Source organism: Heptranchias perlo, chromosome 20 (assembly GCF_035084215.1).
Source record: "Heptranchias perlo isolate sHepPer1 chromosome 20, sHepPer1.hap1, whole genome shotgun sequence".
NCBI lineage: Eukaryota > Metazoa > Chordata > Chondrichthyes > Hexanchiformes > Hexanchidae > Heptranchias > Heptranchias perlo.
Genome location: NC_090344.1, coordinates 49,287,026 through 49,307,827, shown reverse-complemented (window position 1 = coordinate 49,307,827; position 20,802 = coordinate 49,287,026). Strand labels below are relative to the sequence as shown.

General features: G+C 45.6%; 2 protein-coding genes across 2 annotated transcripts in view; one reads left to right on the top strand and one right to left on the bottom strand.

Moving 5' to 3' along the window:
* ggcx (gamma-glutamyl carboxylase) overlaps positions 1 to 20,802 on the top strand; it is a 78,004-nt gene that overhangs the window by 11,425 nt on the left and 45,777 nt on the right. The window lies entirely within an intron of this gene.
* LOC137335835 (vesicle-associated membrane protein 8-like) lies at positions 2,946 to 19,018 on the bottom strand. Its single transcript, XM_068001297.1, has 3 exons — positions 18,858 to 19,018; positions 7,821 to 7,973; positions 2,946 to 6,716 (listed from the first exon to the last, which is right to left on the bottom strand). Exons 1-3 carry the CDS (start codon positions 18,870 to 18,872, stop codon positions 6,573 to 6,575), a joined length of 312 nt encoding a protein of 103 aa, XP_067857398.1. The 5' UTR covers positions 18,873 to 19,018; the 3' UTR covers positions 2,946 to 6,572.

Below are 20,802 nucleotides of genomic sequence, written 5' to 3'. Positions count from 1 at the left end.
TTTCACCAATGCTATGAATGCTGGGTTGTCCCATCTTCATAACGTTCTCTTCTGTCTCACACTCTAACCAGAGTCAGCAAGAGAAAATATGCGATTTACTGCTATCCAGACACACAGAGATTGCAATCCTGTTGCAGGAGGAAGATTCAGATCTCCTATGGGACAGTATCGCTGAATATAGAAGACTTGTGAGTGGAGTATAAACACCGGCATGGACCAGTTGAGCCGAATGGCCTGTTTCTGTGCTGTACATTCTATGTAATTCTGTGTATATGTCCCCCCCACCCTGAGTATAATGACGACAAGGGAACTCACACTAAGAATTGTGACTGCTTACAGTATTGGAGGGACCCAATGCAATGTACCTTCACTAAAGAAAGAAAGACTTGCATTTATATTGCGCCTTTCACAACCTCAGGACATCCCAAAGTGCTTTGCAGCCAATCAAGTACTTTTGAAGTGTAGTCACTGTTGTAATGTAGGAAAACGCAGCAGCCAATTTGCACACAGCAAGGTCCCACAAACAGCAATGTGATAATGACCAGATAATTTTTTTTTAGTGATGTTGGTTGAGGGATAAATATTGGCCAGGACACCGGGGAGAACGCCCCTGCTCGTCTTCAAAAAGTGCTATGGGATCTTTTACCTCCACCTGAGACGGCAGACGGGGCCTCAGTTTAATGTCTCATCAAAAAGACAGCACCTCCGACAGTGCAGCACTCCCTCAGTACTGCACTGGATTGTCAGCCAAGATAATGTACTGACGTCTCTGGAGTGGGACTTGAACCCACAACCACTACACACATTCACGAAGAGAAAGCCAGATTCATGATTTTATCTATTAGTGATGACGTATTTGTGAGATGGTGGAGGGGTCATGAGCCCTGTGCAATTACACATTCTTGAGGTGTTATTGTGCTGATGCAAACTCCATACTGATCTGCAACAAGTGCTGTGGTTTACATTTTAAACAGTCACTGAGCAAGGCAAACACTGACACCATGCTGAGGAAGAGATTAAGTGTGCTGCAATCAGGTCTGTGCTACTTAGTAACAGCCTTTAGTCTGGCAAGCCCTTCACATGGTGTAGAACTCATTTAAAAAAAACAGGATAAAAATGGACAGATGTACCTTTGTGTGTTTGACACCAGGTTGTATACAAAATGCACAGTCCAGTAGCAGCACTCACTGGGAGCACATCTCAGGAAATTGTGGGCGTGCAGCCCACGATTTTCCGTCCACTGAAATTAATGGACGGGGCTGTGTGCCCATGATTTTCCGAGATATGCTCCCTGCAGATTCCACTCCCCACTGGGAGCGTTGCATTGCAGAATAACCTCTATCATGAGGGTAACTGGTTTAGAAATGTCAAAACATTTCTTTTTTTTTATAGCAGCAAAATTACCTGGTTAAAATTCCTTTCCTCCCCCAACCTCTCCTCTCTTCTCCTGAAGGCACCGACTCTCACTGGGGAATGGATCCATGGGCATCCATCATCATCCCAATCGGCCATTCTTCGTATGTGAATCTGGTCAGTGAGCTCAGCGAGCAATTCCATCATCACGGAGGTGCACCAGAGCTGAGCCCAGTCCTGTCCAAGTCCAATGCCCACACATGAGCATTTTCCTGCAAAGATCACTGCCTATTGATCAGGAGTGGAAACCCTGGTGCCTGCCTCCTCTGTATAGGTCAGTACCACGCTGGGTGGTGCATTTACCCACTGAGCCATCTAGGCTCTTAATGTTGATAGAATTTAAATTTCTGTGTGGGGTGGGGAGGGGGATGAATGATAGTTGTATGGGCTGTAGCACCCCCAGAGCAATGTATTGCAAAAAGCATCAGAAATGGAACTTAAGGCTCCGGGTACTTGTAGGAGTGATGGAAGGAGGAAAGTGAAAATGCCAAATCATGAAATATAAACAGTTCCATTCATTTTTAGTGCAAAGAATTTCAGTGCAAGGCTGGTATGAGGAGAGAATAAGGCATTGTCTCCAACTTCTCATCAGTCACACGATAGCCTTGGGTCAGCCCATTAAGGGCTCCTCCACTGACTCAGTGTATATATCCATCACCCTGTCTGCTACTGAGCCATTCAGAGCACGAAGGGCCCAAATTTGATTTCTGGCCAGTGCTGAGATTTCCGAGCAGTAGAAGTGCTATAATTCTCATCACTGAGCCTGGGCTACGGAGCAGGCTAAAAAATCAGCCATGCTTCTCACTTTCCTGGTAGCTTTCCAGTGATTACTGCCATCAGGTTCGAGCAGGATTTGGCAGTGATGTCTGCAAAGTTGAATATCCTGACAGTCACTACCGAAGCTCACACATGAAAATCGATTACACAGGTGAGGGTACTGAAACACAGTAACAGTCAACAAGAGAAAAGGAAGAAAATTGAAAGGCAGGTGGTCAAGAAAAAGGAAATGAATCTCACACAAAGGCCAGAGACATTGGTCAGAAATGGATTTCGAAACAGTTGCATTAAAAGGAAGTACTGAGAGCAATTGATAACCTCAGCACTCAGTTCCTTTGTTGAGATAAAAGAATGATACCACTTCTTCATCCTGTAATCTAACTATAATGAGTTAGCCAGGGTGGAGAGGAGGGGTATGACAACTGGTTTCAGTGTCCTTGGGTTAGGGAGGGAAAGGAAATCACCAAGGGTTCCCTCTCCTGATCACTATCCAGTGACCCCTGCTGGAAAGTACATGTGTGGATATCGGGCAAGGTTAAAATCAAGCCTAGTTGTGATGCTCCCATCGTCAAACAGCCTGCCCACATTCACGTCTAGGTTCACACATGAAGAATGAGGACTTGGGCAAGGTACCAGAAAGCACTTGGTGCCCATGGAACCTCTACCCCAGTGGGAGTCAGCACCTTCGGCAGAGGAGAAATCTGAGAAAAGAAGAAAAACATACATAAAAACGACACGAGATTCAGCTCCGCCCCTCACAGAGATAACAAGACTTTAATCATTCACAGAACCGTAGCACATTAAAAGCAAATAAGGTAGAATATTACAAAGTTAAAAACTGTTCAACATTCGCTTGTACCCTTTTCCACAGTTAAGGGATCTTCAATTCAACCTCGGTTAACCAATGTGAGGAAGTGTTGTGCATGTTCAAATATTTGGAAGGCTTGCCTATACCAGAGAGAAAGCTGGCATCTGTTGAAATATCTAACTTGCACAACACACAAGAAGAACCAGTGAAGTTACACATTACAAATTTCCAATCTAACCCACACTGCCTGCAGTCGGTCAGCTCTGTGGTTACATATCTACTTCTCACAGGCTGGAAACAAACTTGCATGAAGAGGCTGGGTGAAGCTGAGAATGGCTCTCACCAAACTGATTGGTTTCCCCTCTCTCACTCCTTAATTTGAACGGATGAGCAAGACAGCTCCTCCGATGGCCTTTTGGGGAAATTCATCACCTGGTAAAGCACTGAGCCAACCAGACCAGGAAGGTTCCAGCTTCAGTGAGAGAACATGTGGTCTGGTGTTTTGGTAGCTGACCAGCACCAGCTTAAAGCCCCAACAGAACTGACGAACACTCAGATTCACATTGACCACCCTCCCCAGCACTTTCAGCAGGGATCAACAGCTCGTGTGATACAGAGCTACGCAGCTCAGAAGGTCCAATGCTGTGCTGAGTTAGTTCGTCTCAGCTGGGAGCAGTCGGGAAGCTGCAATTGATATGTTTCAGCGCCTTGGACTGGGAGGGGGAAAATTAAGCAGGGTTCCTGCTCCTAATTGCTATTCAGTGACACTGAGTGGGAAGGATGCCCTTGGTCACCAGGTGACGACAGGATCAGGCTTGGCTGTGATGCTGCCCACGGCTGAATAACCTGCTGCCATTGTTTAGGTTCACACATGAAGAATGGCTAATTGAGTGAGGTACTGGAGGGCCATTGACCCCCATACCCCTGTGGATGCCAGCACCGTCAGGAGAGGAGGGGAGACAATGGGCAAAAAAACAATGAAATAGTTATAGGTTGCTTATAGGTAAGGAAAGGTGTCCATTTTCAATGAGATCCCAGAGCTGGCTTGTTTTCACACAGTTTAACTTGTCACTGAGGCTGCAGTACACAGGAGTCAATTGAGCAAATACAATTCTCACCTTCCAAATGGCTATAAAACATGTGCACTCATCTTTTTATCATAATATTAAGTACAGTGCTCTGACCCAGCATTAACCAGTTTGTACCATCTCCCTCGTGATCAGCAAGAGTGTCAGATAGCAGAGCGAGCCTAATCATGTTGTCACAGATCCAAGCACAGCCTGGTGTTGGCCTACAGCAGGCTGTCCAGCTACCCCCCCACCCAAACACACACACACACACACGCACACAAACAACAACTTGATTTATATAGCGCCTTTAATGTAGTAAAACGTCCCAAGGCGCTTCACAGGAGTGATTATCAAACAAAATTTGACACCGAGCCACATAAGGAGATATTAGGACAGGTGACCAAAAGCTTGGTCAAAGAGGTAGGTTTTAAGGAGCGTCTTAAACGAGGAGAGAGAGGTAGCGAGGCGGAGAGGGTTAGGGAGGGAATTCCAGAACTTAGGGTCCAGGCAGCTGAAGACTGCCAATAGTGGAGCAATTAAAATTGGGAATGCGCAAGAGGCAAGAATTGGAGCAACGCAGAGATCTCGGTGGGTTGTAGGGCTGGAGGAGTTTACAGAGATAGAGAGGGGCGAGACCATGGAGGGATTTGAAAACAAGGATGAGAATTTTAAAGTCGAGACATTCTTGCGATGGCGGCCCGGCAGGGCTTGCAAGGGTCCTATTTGTGTTCAAAGAAAAGTTTTAACATTTTATCATGTGGGAAATTAATTCTAGTATTAGTGGTTAAAGAGCAGAAAAATGCTGGAAATTAAGAACAGGTTCGTCAGCATCTGAAGGAGCAAACAGGCTAATATTTTGAGAGTTCTGATAAAGGTTCTACCCTGAAACGTTAACCCCTCACTCGCGGATGCTGATGGATCTGCTGTGTATTTAAAGAATTTTCTGTTTCTTTTCTAACATTAGACTTTGTACCACCAACACTGATCCCAGTGCTTTAAGGAGCAGCATCTCAATAGCAATTAAATTCATGCTTTTTCCTTTGCACCTTGATTTCCTTTGCTCTTCGATTCAGATCCAAGTTCCACACCATCGTTATTGACGAGCACAGAAGCAGCTCTCAATGTGAGCAGTGGAGTGCTTCCCTTCAGAATACACCAGATGATTGCACCCGACAAGTTAAAGGAGTTTGCACGTACCCACCAAGGAGAGGCAATAACATTTACAAGCCGCCCAACAGAGAGAGTGTCAAGATCCCTTGAGTTATTGTTGGGAGTGAGTCTGTAGAAACCAAGGGTAGAATATTTCACTGCACTGCTCAGAAACAATACCACAATTTCACAAAGATAATGCACAGGAAAAAGTGCTGTCAATGTGACACATTTAATCTTTAAACAGAATAGTGGAAACTTACCCCAGCAGTTAGCAGCAATTTGCTGATTGTGTATGAATGGCGGATTGGAGATTTATTTGATGTATCAGGGAATATGAACAGGCAAATATTGCAGCATGTATCCTGCAGACAAGAGTAAGTGACACCAAGGAAACAGCTACATTAAGAGGTGATTTTGTAAGGATGGGACATTATAATTTCACTCCTGGAACTTAAATTTACATCCAGCTCAGACTAATGGGATGAAAATCTCCCTTGTAAATGTGCTACATTAAATGAGGCTTGGACAATCTCAACCCAGTTTCTCGTGTGCATGAGGATCACAGCACAAAGTTGTCCTGAATTCAGCAAAATTGACACCAAATTGGCAATTTGACTCAGAGAAGGCACAGAATAGCTGGTGTGGGAAATGGAAAATTGTCACATCAATGTAGAAGGGGGTACTCTACTGGGTAGGGAGTGAGGCACATTTTTGGGACAGTGTAGGGGGAACTTTATTCTGTATCTAACCCGTGCTGTATCCACCCAAAGAGTGTTTGATGGGACAAGGTAGAGGGAGATTTAATTTGTATCTAACCCGTGCTGTACATGCCCGAGGATTGTTTGATGGGATAAGGTAGAGGGAACTTTACTCTGTATCTAACCCATGCTGTACCTGCCCTGGGAGTGTTTGATAGGACAGTGTAGAGGAAACTTTACTCTATATATAATAATCTATGCTGTACCTGACCTAAGAATGCTCGATGCTGACACTGGAAGCCTAAAATGCAAAGTATTCCATTCCTCAGCACGAACATCTCTCACCTTGAGGAGCAAAAAATTCACAGAAAAGGTAGTAACAATTATTTTAGGACATTTCTGGTATTTCCAGCTCTCTGCCTGATAATTTATTGAGTCAACATTTACATAAGTAAGTTTTTACAAAGGATTTTGTAGGTTTGTGTGCAGCAAGGGTGTATCCTGAAAATATACAGCACAAAACTAACAAAAAATAAGACCAAGAGTGCACCTACATCACGACACCAGGGGATAGACTGGACAGAAAGAACACAAAACTTCTTAGTACACAACACAAAAAAGAACCATGCTGAGATACCCCAAGGCGTCCTGCTGTTAGGATGGAATGACCCCTGTGGCGAAGAGAATGATCAGGGCCAGGACGATGCCGACGATGACCACAAGCAGGATGATCATCTTTGTGTTCTTCCACCAGTATTTCCGTGCCACTTTCTGTGAGGTGGTTTTGAAGTGTTCTGACTGCAAGGGAAAGTATAAAGAATAAAATAACTAACAGTTGCATTTAGATTGCGCCCTATCACTTCAAAACCGCTCAAAGTGCTTCACACAATAAGTTACTTGGAAGTGCAGTGACTGTTGTTATTTAGGCAAATGAGACAATCATTCTGCGATGGTCTTGGTGGAGGGAGAAATGTTGATCAGGGTATTGGGAGAATTTCCTGCTGGTCTTCAGATTGTGCCATGGGATCTTTAACATCCACCTGAACCATCAGAACAGAGATCAGTTTAACATCTCAACCGAAGGAAAGCACCTCTGACAAGGGGAACTGATACTCTTAATTCATTTCCTCCAATTGCTCCCACCCCTAGTAACAGACTTGTACCCATCAGTACTTCACCCCACTGTTATCCAGCTCAAATTGATCTTTCCACACACAACTAAAGTTTAGAAGGACACAATCTCTAATTGTATGCTGATCATTATTCACAGATCAAGTCGACACATTATGAAAATTTCACACACCCAGCATTATACTGTTCTGAAATACTTGTGACAATGTTGCTTCAGGGTTGACAAGTAAGCCTATCAGCGACATTAGAGCAGCGTTGGCTGATGGCACTTGTGAAGATGTCACATACCACAGTGACTCCCTCTCCTCAACATAATCAATGGAAGTAGAAGGCAGCAAGAGGGGATAAATAGGGTCATCATTTAATCCCCTTCTTTCCTGAAGACGCTGACTCCCGATGGAGTGTGGTTCCAATGGTAGAGAACACCTTCTGGAACCTCGGCCATATAACTGTTGTTCATGTGTAAGCTGAGACGGTGAGTGTGAACAAGGTATTTGACTTTGAAGGGCATCATAGCCAAGCACATGTCCACACACATGCAGTCATCAGGTGAGTTCAGGAGCCTTGGCTGATCTTCCCCCCCCAAGTCCTGCGGTGCTGAGTCCAATTGTTGCACCCCTACTGCTGCCCCAGCTGAGATAAGTAAATTCAGCACAAACCAGGGATTGAACCTGAGACCTTCAGGTCTGCAGAGCTCAATTCCTCACTGATTTTACCAAATGAGTCATGAGGGGAGCTTCTATGTCCATCTTATAATTTTCGCCATCTTACACTGGCTTGCAGGTCCTCGGTCTTGTTCATGAGATCATCCAACTTCTCTCCACGAGCCAGTATCCGGTCGACGTTCTCAGACATGATGGTCTTCACTCCTTCCACATCACTCTGGAGGCTCCGGACACGGTCCTCCTTCACACGACCTTCCTCCTGGCAACAGAGCACAGCAACAGTAAACAGAGCACAGCAAAGGTCAACAGAGCACAGCAATGGTCAACAGTGTACATCAACAGCTGCAATACAGGAGATGGGTTTGAAAACTCTGCCCCTGTTCCTCCTCCACGCACGGTGCCCTATCTCAAGATGAATCAATATTCATAATAGAAATTGCATTTCTGCCATAAAGCAGTTAAAAGCAGCTTCTGGTCACTGCCATCTCAGTCACCTGTTAATTTCTATTCACCTTTTTATCCAAGTTTCTCCTGGCAAAGATTTTAAATATTTCATATATTATAAAAACCCCATAGCATCAGGTTATAATGCGACAACATCAGATGAAAGTAGTTCTCGTAACCCCTCAGCCATGGTAACTTTACTGTCACAAACAGTGACTTCATTTAAACCACAGGACGTAATACTGCCTTCAACGTGGAAACTGGACAACAGCAACTTGCATTTATATTACGCCGTTAGTGTGCAGAAACGTCCCAAGGCACTTCACAGAAGAAAAATGGACACTGAACCAAGGAAAGGGATATTAGGACGGGTGATCAAAAACCTTGTCAAAGAAGTGGGTTTTAGGAAGGGTCTTTAAGGAGGAGAAGACAATGGCAAAATGGAGGGGTTTAAGGAGGGAATTCCAGAGCATGGGGCCTAGGCAGGTGAAGACACAGTCACCAATGGTGGGGTGAAGGGTGGGGAGGGTGCACAAGAGGCCAGAGTCAGAGGAATGGAAAATTCAGCGGAGTGGAGTTGTGGGGCTGAAGGAGGTTACAGAGATGGGGGGGGGGGCGGGGAGCGAGGACATGAAGGGATTTAAACATGAGGATGACAATTTTAAAATTGAGGCATTGGGGAACTGAGAGCTTGTCGGTCAGCATGGACAGAGATGCTGAGTGAGTGAGACTGTGTGGGATGGGATATGGGATGAGCTGAAGTTTACAGCAGGTGGAGGATGGGGGCCAGCCAGAAGAGCATTGGAATCGTCAAGTCGAGAGGTTATGGATGAGAGTTTCAGCAACAGATGAGCTGAGGTAGGGGCAGGCGATGCTACGGAGGTGCAAGTAGGCTCCAACCACCTTACAACAGTCGATTACTTTGTGAAGTGTAGTCAGTGTTGTTTTGTCGACAAATGCGGCAGTCAATTTGCGCACAGCTAGGTCCCACACACAGCAATGAGATGAATGATCGCATAATCTGGGTTTTTTTTGGTGGTGTGCATTGAGGGATGAATGTTGGCCGGGACACTGAGAGAACTCCCCTGCTCTTCTTCAAATCGTACCATGGGATCTTTTATATCCACCTGAAAAGGCAGAACAGCACTCAGGAGGTTAAATTTCCACTGCTGCCTTGTGCAGTGCAGATTAGTTTCAGATGTCTAACTGGTTCAACAAGAAATTGGCTTCTATCTATTCCAGGCAACAAACACGTCACACCATTGATAGAAGAAGTCTAGCCAGGGGGATTCCAGCTTTCTGCTCATCTCAGTGCAGCAACTTCCGGCAACTGCAAAATAACAAGCATTTCAACGGGGCTTGTGGAAATGTTCTTTCCAAAAATAAGGTTTGACCTGTAAAAGTTTCTCCTTTGTATAAACAGTGTGTTCAGCACCTGCTCACCTGACATGAATCACAACACCAAAATCAGGTCCATGGCCCCTTCCAGACTCTTTCCAACTGGATACTGATCAGAAGCAGCAGCTCTGGCTCATTTTCCCCCTGATTTAGCACAGGACACTTTATAATGCCCTCAACTGCTGTCCAACGCCCCTGGGACATGAAGGGGGAAAATCAACGAGGGTTCCTGCTCCTATTCATTGTCCAGTGACCCCTGCTGGAAATTGCACATGTGTTATGGACATTGGGTGAGGACAGGAACACATTCGGCTGTGATGCACCCTGTAGTCGATTGGCCAGCCGGCACTCATTATCCAGGCTCACACAAGAAGAATGGTCACATGGGTGAGGTTCCAAAGGACATCTGGTGCAAGAGTCAGCGTCTTCAGGAGAGGAGGAGAGAATAAAAGTGGGGGAGAGTGGGAAATAATAAATAAAAAAGATGCTTTACAAAATGCAGAGTAACTGAGAGGCAAAGAGACAGACCATAGCTAATACTGTCACTGCAGACCTCTGCTGACCTGATCTCAAATATCAACACAGTGGAGTTTGTGACACTTTTTTTTCATTCGTTCATGGGATGTGGGTGTCGCTGGCGAGGCCAGCATTTATTGCCCATCCCTAATTGCCCTTGAGAAGGTGGTGGTGAGCCGCCGTCTTGAACCGCTGCAGTCCGTGTGGTGAAGGTTCTCCCACTGTGCTATTAGGAAGGGAGTTCCAGGATTTTGACCCAGCGACGATGAAGGAACGGCGATTTATTTCCAAGTCGGGATGGTGTGTGACTTGGAGGGGAACGTGCAGGTTGTGTTGTTCCCATGTGCCTGCTGCCCTTGTCCTTCTAGGTGGTAGAGGTCGCGGGTTTGGGAGGTGCTGTCGAAGAAGCCTTGGCGAGTTGCAACAATGCATCCTGTGGATGGTACACACTGCAGCCACAGTATGTCGGTGGTGGAGGGAATGAATGTTTAAGGTGGTGGATGGGGTGCCAATCAAATGGGCTGCTTTGTCCTGGATGATGTCGAGCTTCTTGACTGTGTTTGGAGCTGCACTCATCCAGGCAAGTGGAGAGTATTCCATCACGCTCCTGACTTGTGCCTTGTAGATGGTGGAAAGGCTTTGGGGAGTCAGAAGGTGAGTCACTCGCCGCAGAATACCCAGCCTCTGACCTGCTCTTGTAGCCACAGTATTTATATGGCTGGCCCAGTTAAGTTTCTGGTCAATGGTGACCCCCAGGATGTTGATGGTGGGGGATTCGGCGATGGTAATGCCGTTGAATGTCAAGGGGAGGTGGTTAGACCCTCTCTTGTTGGAGATGATCATTGCCTGGCACATATCTGGCGCGAATGTTACTTGCCACTTATCAGCCCAAGCCTGGATGTTGTCCAGGTCTTGCTGCATGCGGGCACAGACAGCTTCATTATCTGACGGGTTGCGAATGGAACTGAACACTGTGCAATCATCAGCAAACATCCCCATTTCTGACCTTATGATGGAGGGAAGGTCATTGATGAAGCAGCTGAAGATGGTTGGGCCTAGGACACTGCCCTGAGGAACTCCTGCAGCAATGTCCTAGGGCTGAGATGATTGTCCTCCAACAACCGCTACCATCTTCCTTTGTGCTAGGTATGACTCCAGCCACGAGGACTGTGCGGTGGTCACTCCTACCAATACTGTCATGGACAGATGCATCTGCGACAGGTAGATTGGTGAGGACAAAGTCAAGTAGGTTTTTTCCCTCGTGTTGGTTCGCTCACCACCTGCTGCAGGCCCAGTCTGGCAGCTATGTCCTTCAGGACTTGGCCAGCTCGTTCAGTAGTGGTGCTACCGAGCCACTCTTGGTGATGGACACTGAAGTCCCCCATCCAGAGTACATTCTGTGCCCTTGCTATCCTCAGTGCTTCCTCCAAGTGGTGCTCAACATGGAGGAGGACTGATTCATCAGCTGAGGGAGGACAGTAGGTGGTAATCAGCAGGAGGTTTCCTTGCCCATGTTTGACCTGATGCCATGAGATTTCATGGGGTCCGGAGTCAATGTTGAGGACTCCCAGGGCCACTCCCTCCTGACTGTATATCACTGTACCGCCACCTCTGGTGGGTCGGTCCTGCCGGTGGGACAATGACCTTCCCTCCATCACCAGGGATGGTGATGGAAAAGTCTGAGACGTTGGCTGAAAGGTATGATTCTGTGAGTGTGGCTATGTCAGGTTGTTGCTTGACTGGTCTGTGGGACAGCTCTCCCAATTTTGGCACAAGTCCCCATATGTTTGTGAGGAGGACTTTGCAGGGTCGACTGGGCTTGGTTTGCCTTTGTCGTGTCCAGTGCCTAGTGTCCAATGCTGGGTGATCCATCCAGTTTTATTCTTATTATGGCTTTTTTTTAGCAAGATTGTACAACTGAGTGGCTTGCTGGGCCATTTCAGAGGGCAATTAAGAATCAACCACATTGCTATGGGTCTGGAGTCACATATAGGCCAGACCGGGTAAGGATGGCAGATTTCCTTCCCTAAAGGACATTAGTGAACCAGATGGGTTTTTATGACAATCCGGTAGTTTCATGGCCACCATTACTGATACTAGTTTTTAAAATTCCTTTTCTTTATCCTTTGACTCTGATGCTGCCAAGAACAGGTTCAGATTTGCAACATCTGCTCTCCTTATTTCGTGCCTCTTGCCAGACGGTTGAAGCTCATTGAAGCCTGGTTTTACATTTTCCAGACTCACCACTCGAAACTCGGACGGCTTGGTCCGAAACGGGGTTGGGGGTTGGGGTGATGACTCCAATTTCACTTACCCAAGGCCTGCAGAGGTGCAGGCACATCGAAAAAAACTGCAGCACCTGTACTACGTGGAGCGGTGTTACCGCTCTCACCAGCTGCTGGCTGTAGCGGAACCCAGCAGGATTACAAAGCCCGTGCGTCAGGAGCCGGCGCCATCAGAACGGGGCTCATGCAACATAATGGACTCCAGCTGCTCAACCCCAGTGCTGACTTGCTAGGAACAAGCGAGAGTTTGGGGGAGGGGATGGGGAAACAAGTCCTAAAGCTGGATCGACCGAACACATTTTCTCTGAAAAGGAAGGGCAGATCTTTGAAAGAGTGGGTGCCCCATGTTTCGCACTATGACTAAAGAAGACATTTTTCAGGAGCAGGACATGCAGGCCACCTTATAGTAAATAAAAATATTCAAAAATTATATACATACTCCTTCCACCCCAAGAAGCCGCATTACTTGTCCCCACCTCTCACCGCCACTTTTTACCCCTCATCTCTGAAGGTAACTGGGCTGCAGATCCATGAGTGCCAGTCATTCTCTGCTGTCTTGTCAATGAGGCCATTCTTCATGTGTGAGCCCAGACGGTGAGTGCTAATAGGCTATTTAAACACAAAAGCATCACAGCCAAGCTTGATCCTATGCTTGCCCAAGGCCCATACGCCCACGCTTTCCAGCAGGGTCAGCAGATAGCAATTAGGAGCAGGAGCCCGAGATGATATTATTCCCTCACTAACCTGGAGGTACTGAGGCCTGTTGTAGTGCCCTTACAGCTGCCCCAGCTGAGATCAGCTAACTCAGTAGACTGGGGATGGAATTTGGGACCAAATCTGGACGGCTCTGTATGTTTACCCACTGATCCACCATGAAAAGGTAACCCATATACCTTTAAGAAGCACATAACTGTGCTATTGCTGCCATTATCCCTTGTACAACTCTTCAGTGGATTTTGAAGTATTGTTGTTATCTAAATCTTACACTGGTTGGCAGAGGAGCAGCTCGCAGTTCGCTGGCTGTTACAATGCTGGTTGAGCACGCAGATTCACTGCTACTGCTACTTGTTTTGCTCATGGTCTACTCTTGGCAATGTAATGCAAGTTGCAGAGTTGCAACTTGCGTTACATTGCCAAGAATAGACCATGAGCAAAACGAGTGTGTTTTTTTCCAATTGTCACAAAAACTCTACACTCACCTTTCATTTCTGGGGCCTGGATTCAAATCCAGTCCAGACTGATGGGAAGATGTACGTGAATTAATTGGGACAGTCTCAGTCCTGGCATTCGTGGATACAGTACAAAAACTACCTCTAAGTCAGACCAGACTAAGAGAGACCAGAGTGGAAACATGTCACACAGATGTAGTTGGGGTAATTTTAAAACTGTTGAACCACTGCTTTGTCATCATTGGAACATCTGCTGCCACACAAAATGATAGCCTTCAGAAAATGCTATCTGGAACAAACCTGAGCCTGCCAACTAGCGAATAATAATGGTTATAATCCTGTTTCTATCCCCCCTCCGCCCCTCCCCTCTTCTGCTGGCGCTGAATCTTGCTGTGCAACCATGGATATTGACCGCCCTCCCTCCCTCACCCAAGTGGCCATTTTTCTGTAAGTCTGGACAGTAGGATTCAGTGAGTGATTTAATGATATTTGCACTTATACCGCAGCTTATCACGTCATGAATTACTTTTGGAGCGCAGTAACTGTTATTATGTAGATCACAGCCGACCCCGAATCTCTCCTCACCCAATGTCCACACAATTTCCGGCAGGGGTCCCTGGTTGGAGCTGAGCGACAGGAACCCTGAGTCTGATTTTTCCCCTCCCTTACATGGAATGCTGAGGCCAATTGTAGCACTCCTACTGTTGCCCCAATGAGACCAGCTAGCTCAGCATAGACTGGGATTGAACCTGGGACCTTTCTGGCTTGTATTCTTTCTGGTGCCTTTATGTATTTGGCTATCGGGGGGAGGGGAGAGAATTTCCTCTTTTCAGTGGAGCGTGTTTCGACTTCACTGCAAACAGCGAAGAAAATAAATTTTCCCTTAATTTGTAAAGAAATGTCCAACTGGTTCAACAAGAAATTGGCTTCTATCTATTCCAGGAAACAAGGGAAAAGGTGGAACAAAGACTGGACTGTAGACCCAAGGCTTCACATTTTGTGCTGACAGCTTCAGCAGAAATCTATTCTGCCACTTCCTCATCCGTCACAAAACATCAAAACTTGTGATAAACTAAGAAAGGCACGGGACCATTTTAATCAGCTGCTGAGGCACTGCAGCTGGCATTGTGTCCCTGTCCATTATAATACATGTCGGTCCATCTCTGAGCCGTATGGACACATTGTTCCTTGGACATCGGCTGGTCTGACGGCTGACCAAGTGTATCCACTGAACAGCTGAGCCATACAGACCAGAAGGGTGCTGAGTTCAAGAATCAACCTGTGCTGATGTAGCTGTTCACAGAAGGGGCTGGCAGGGGCACTGCAGACAAAATAAAGAACTTGCATTTATATAGCACCTTTCACAACCTCAGGGTGTTCCAAAGGGCTTTACAGCCAATTAAATACTTTTGAAGTGTAGTCACTGTTGTGATGTAGGAAATGTGGCAGCCAATTTGCGCTCAGCAAGGTCCCACGAACAGTAAATGTGATAATGACCAGATAATCTGTTTTAGTGATGTTGGTTGAGGGATAAATATTGGCCAGGAGTGAGGAACTTAAAGTAATTATTATCAGCAGAGAAAAAGTACTTGAGAAACTAATGGGATTAAAAGCCAATAAATCCGCTGGACCTGATGGCCTTCATCCGAGGATTCTAAAAGAGATGGCTGGAGAAGTAGCGGATGTATTGGTTATGATCTTCCAAAATTCCCTAGATTCTAGAATGGTCCCAGCGAATTGGAAGGTAGCAAATGTTACCCCGCTATTCAAGAAAGGAGGGAGAGAGAAAACAGGGAACTACAGGCCAGCTAGCCTGACATCAGTCGTCGGGAAAATGCTGGAATCCATTATTAAGGAAGTGGTAACAGGGCACTTAGAAAATCATACTATGATTAGGCAGAGTCAACATGGTTTTATGAAAGGGAAATCATGTTTGACAAATTTATTAGAGTTTTTGAGAATGTAACAAGCAGCGTAGATAAAGGGGAACCAGCGGATGTAGTATATTTGGATTTTCAAAAGGCATTCGATAAGGTGCCACATAAAAGGTTGTTACCAAGATAAGGGCTCATGGGTTTGGGGGTAATATATTGGCATGGATAGGGGATTGGTTAATGACAGAAAACAGAGAGTAGGGATAAACGGGTCATTTTCAGGAAGGCAGGCTGTAACTAGTGGGGTACTGCAAGGATCGGTGCTGTTCCAAGTTTGCTGATGATACAAAGCTAGGTGGGAAAGTAAGCTGTGAGGAGGGCACAAAGAATTTGCAAAGGGATACAGACAGGTTAAGTGAGTGGGCAAGAAGGTGGCAGATGGAGTATAATGTGGGGAAATGTGAGGTTATTTGCTTTGGTAGGAAGAATAGAAAAACAGAATAATTTTTAAATGATGAGGAACTATTAAATGTTGGTGTCCAGAGAGACTTGGGTATCCTCGTACAAGAAACACAAAAAGTTAGCATGCAGGTACAGCACGCAATTAGGAAAGCAAATGGCATGTTGGCCTTTATTGCAAGGGGGTTGGAGGACAAGAGTAAGGAAGTCTTAATACAATTTCACAGGGCTTTGGTGAGACCTCACGTGGAGTACTGCGTACCGTTTTGGTCTCCTTATCTAAAGAAGGATATACTTGCCTTAGAGGAGGTCAACGAAGGTTCACTAGATTAATTCCTGGGATGAGAGGGTTGTCCAATGAGGAGAGATTGAGTAGAATGGACCTATATTCTCTGGAGTTTAGACGAGTGAGAGGTGATCCCATTGAAACATATCAGATTCTGAGGGGGCTTGACAGGGTGGATGCTGGGAGGCTGTTTCCCCTGACTGGAGAGTCTAAAACTAGAGGGCATAGTCTCAGGATAAGGGGTCGGCCATTTAAGACTGAGATGAGAAGGAATTTCTTCACTCAGAGAGTTGTGAATCTTTGGAATTCTTTGCCCCAGAGGGCTGTGGATGCTGAGTCGTTAAGTATATTCAAGGTTGAGATCGATAGATTTTTGGGCTCTTGGGATATGGGGATTGGGTAGGAAAGTGGAGTTGAGGTTGAAGATCAGCCATAATTGATTGAATGGTGGAGCAGGCTCGAGGGGCCATATAGCCTACTCATGCTCCTATTTCTTATGTTCTTATGTTCTTAGGCCACCGGGGAGAACTCCCCTGCTCTTCTTTGATATAGTGCCGTGGGATCTTTTCTGTGCACCTGAGAGGGTAGACGGGTCCTCGGTTTAACATCTCATCTGAAAGATTACACCTCCAATAGTGCAGCACTCCCTCAGTAATGCACAGGAGTGTCAGCCTAAATTTTGTGCTCAAGTCTCTGGAGTGGGACGAGAAGCCATGACCTTCTGAATCAGAGGCGACAGTGCTACCAACTGAGTCGCGGTTGACACCTTAGGTGCCAAGGTTAGAAAAGGGAAAGGTCTGGCCGGTATCCTCGTCCTGACCGCCAGCCAGTGCACGTGTGTGCACTTTGGTGAGGACAGCATCAAGTTTGGCTGTGCTGCTCCCCATTGTATCAGCAGTACAGCACCAGGTATCAGAGATACCGCACCAGGTATCAGAGGTACCGCACCAGATATCAGAGGTACCGCACCAGGTATCAGAGGTACTGCACGAGATATCAGAGGTACCGCACCAGGTATCAGAGGTACTGCACGAGATACCGTATCAGCAGTACAGCATCAGGTATCAACAGAACAGCACCAGGTATCAGCAGTGCCGCATCATATATCAGAAGTACAACACCAGGTATCATCAGTACCGCACCAGTATCATCAGTATTACACCAGATATCATCGGTACCGCACCAGATATCAACAGTACCACACGATATAAGGCCACAGCTTGCTATAGTTGTACAGGTGAGCTCTGCATGACTCAGCACATTTTCTTTTTTGAATGAGTTGGAACAGGTTTGTTGAAATGATCCCACCATAGTTAGACTGTGGCACAACACCTTGCTCCTCAGACTGTTTTTGCACAGATGGTTCAGACCCTCTTCCTCACTCCCCTCAGGGTTTTAAAATCCATCCCATTATTCCAGTCATTAAACAGCAAGACATTTTAAATGAAAACCATATTGCCTCTCAACCCTGCCATCTTAGAGGATTGTCCTAGCTTGCCTCAGCAGCACTAGAGCACATAGTCTAGGCTGACCCTTTGAGACAGTCAAGGCACTGTCAAGGTGTTATCTTTCGGATGAGATATTAAACCTAATTGATGCAAATACCAATTGCAGCGTCTCCACATCCAACTCAGCACAGACATTTTCAAAGAGCAGCAACTCCCTGAAGAAAGTGTTTGGCAATCTTCTGCTTTAGAGCGGGAAAAGAAAAGGGCGTTATTTTCACATCAATGATGCCACATAATGAGGTGACTATAAATCACGTCAGTGCAAACAAAACAAGGGTGTGACAGACATTTTTCCACTAAGACAAACCATTAGGAATTTGCCCCTGGACAAGAAATTGCTGCCATTTCCTCAGGTATGAAATCATCATGGGGTTTCTTGTTTAAGAAAAGTCAGGATAGTGGGGACAGGTAAAGAGGAATCATCAAAAACTTCTACCACCAACCCAAAATAAAAACAGCATCTCAGTTTCTGTTGTAACAAAATTAGATTGTTGTATAAGGATCAGTATTTTAAATGATGTGGAGATGCCGGTGATGGACTGGGGTTGACAATTGTAAACAATTTTACAACACCAAGTTATAGTCCAACAAATTTATTTTAAATTCCACAAGCTTTCGGAGGCTTCCTCCTTCGTCCACACCGTTCACCTGACGAAGGAGGAAGCCTCCGAAAGCTTGTGGAATTTAAAATAAATTTGTTGGACTATAACTTGGTGTTGTAAAATTGTTTACCATTATTTTAAACACAGTAGACAGGAAAATATGTCCACTCGTGACAGTGAGGCACTGCCACAAAGAAAGGTGGTTGGCACTGAACAGATGGGTCATCTTTCATCACTTTCTTTGTGTCAAAAGAAAACATGAACTGAAGTTCAAGAAAAAAAGAACTGTGAATTTTTCCAAGACTCAAAGCAGGACTTCAGTGTGGAGGCAAAGAAAACAATTTGCCACGTAACAGAATGTCCTGCAAAGTGAATTGTTCAGTAAGATACAATAAGCAGTACAAATGAACAACCGACTGTGGGAGAAACCTTAACTTCGCTTGCTGGGGCCTCTCTGCCTCAAGTCAGCAAAAAGCAAATTCAGTGGACTCACCCATCCCAGGACCCAGCACAGAGAATGCAGAGCAGAGTGAATGCTGCTTCAAACAAACTTCTGATACACACGGCAACAAACACAAGATTAAGTTCCCAGTTTTACTTACTGCTGCTGCTGCCATGATTCCCCACAGGAAAATCAGTCCTTTTTCAACTTTTAACCGAGGAGATTCATGCACATTACTGTCCAAATAACTCAAACAAAAGTTTGCAAGGCACTTCCTGCCACTTAAATGTCATCATTTTCTCAGACAACTTCCTGCTTCCTTCTTAATTACCATGCAATGGAGTGGAGCCCAGCCCCGTCACAGGAGGCTGCTGCTGGGCAGATACTGAAGGACAGGAATGTGTGACTAATTAACCCTTTCAGCATTGCACTGGCACCCTGTACTCAAATCAAAAAGGGAGCAAGCTTTCAATTATTTGCCCTCCATTCCTCTCTAGAAATCCCACCCCAGATACTTGGGCACATTATCCAAGTTGACACTTCGGGGCAATACTGAGAGTGTTGCACTTTCGGAGATGCCGTCTTTTGGATGAGTCGTTAAGCTGAGACCCCATCTGCCCTCTCAGGTGGACATAAAAGGTCCCATGTCACTATTTGAAGAAGAGCAGAGGAGCTGTCTCTGGTGTTCTGAACAACATTCATCCCTCAACCAACATTCACTAAAAAAACAGATTATTTGGTCATTCATCTCATTGCTGATTGTCAGACCTTGCTGTGCGCAAAATGTCTGCCGCGTTTCCTACATTACAATAGTGACTACATTTCAAAAGTACTTCGTTGGCTGTAAAGTGCTTTGGGATGTCCTGATGTCATGAAAGGCGCTATATAAATGCAAGACTTTCTTTCTTCTTCATCTAAAATTCATGCGAAACAGTGCATGTTGCTGTTGCCAGTCTTCAGACGTCATTACAGACTGAATTTTCCTCCCATTGATCGGTAAGTGTTGGAGCAGGACTTCTGTCCGCTCAGGTGACTTCCACTAACCAGCTGAAGCTCCTTCCTGGGGCCCTCATTCGCCATGCAAGGTGGATAAAAAGCAGTAATACCTCTCTTCCACGGGAGGAAGGTAAATTGAATGGTATAGCAGCCGTTAAAAGGTTGCAACCAGTTAAAAAGGGGACATCACTTTTTCAGTTGCAGGAAGCATAAGTGCAAGAATCTCTGAAGGAGCAACAGCCTTGAGTGGGAGGGGGTGAGCAGCAGGATTCTCAATTAGGGTGAGAAAGGATCAACTCTTGGGCGTTGAGGGCAGAAGCCCTGTTAAAGGGTGGTTCAGGCTGTATGAAGGGAGGTTGCAGAAACAGTCAATAGAACTTCCACCACCCCAAATTCTGCCACACAGGACGAGACTCAGTGACTCAGTGAATTACCCTATATTTAGTTACTGTAATGAGTTACCCTATATTTTGTTACTGTCGTGAATTACCCTATATTTAGTTACTGTAATGAGTTACCCTATATTTAGTTATTGTAGTGAGTTACCCTATATTTTGTTACTGTCGTGAATTACCCTATATTTAGTTACTGTAATGAGTTACTCTATATTTAGTTATTGTAGTGAGTTACCCTACATTTAGTTGCTGTCGTGAATTACCTTACATTCAGTTGATGCAGTGCGTTACGCTACATTTAGTTGCTGTAGTAAATCACCTTATATTTGCTTTGAAGAATGTGAAAGCCTTGGCATGTTTTCCACGTTCAAGGCTCCACAGGCAGTCCCTGTTTAAACAGACTGCGGCTTTCTCACCTGTACCTTGTACCTGCCCCTGATGGGACCCATCACTGGACACAACGGTGGCCAAGGCAAGTCAAGGCACTGTTGCCATTCTGTATCCCATATACCACTGACAGAGGCTTCACTCACTTACATCTCAGACTCTTTCTTTGTCAGCACCTTTATAAAACACTGGTTAGGCTTCAGCTGGAATATTGCGTTCAGTTCTGGGCACCACACTTTAGGAGGGATGTCAAGGCCTTCGAGAGGGTGCAGAAGAGATTTACTAGAATGGTACCAGGGATGAGGAACTTCAGTTATATGGAGAGAT

Coding starts and splice junctions, on each gene's coding strand:
- LOC137335835 (XM_068001297.1), bottom strand. Junction 6,717..7,820: donor CCGAGGACCTGCAAGCCAGT/GTAAGATGGCGA, acceptor TTTCCCTTGCAG/TCAGAACACTTCAAAACCAC.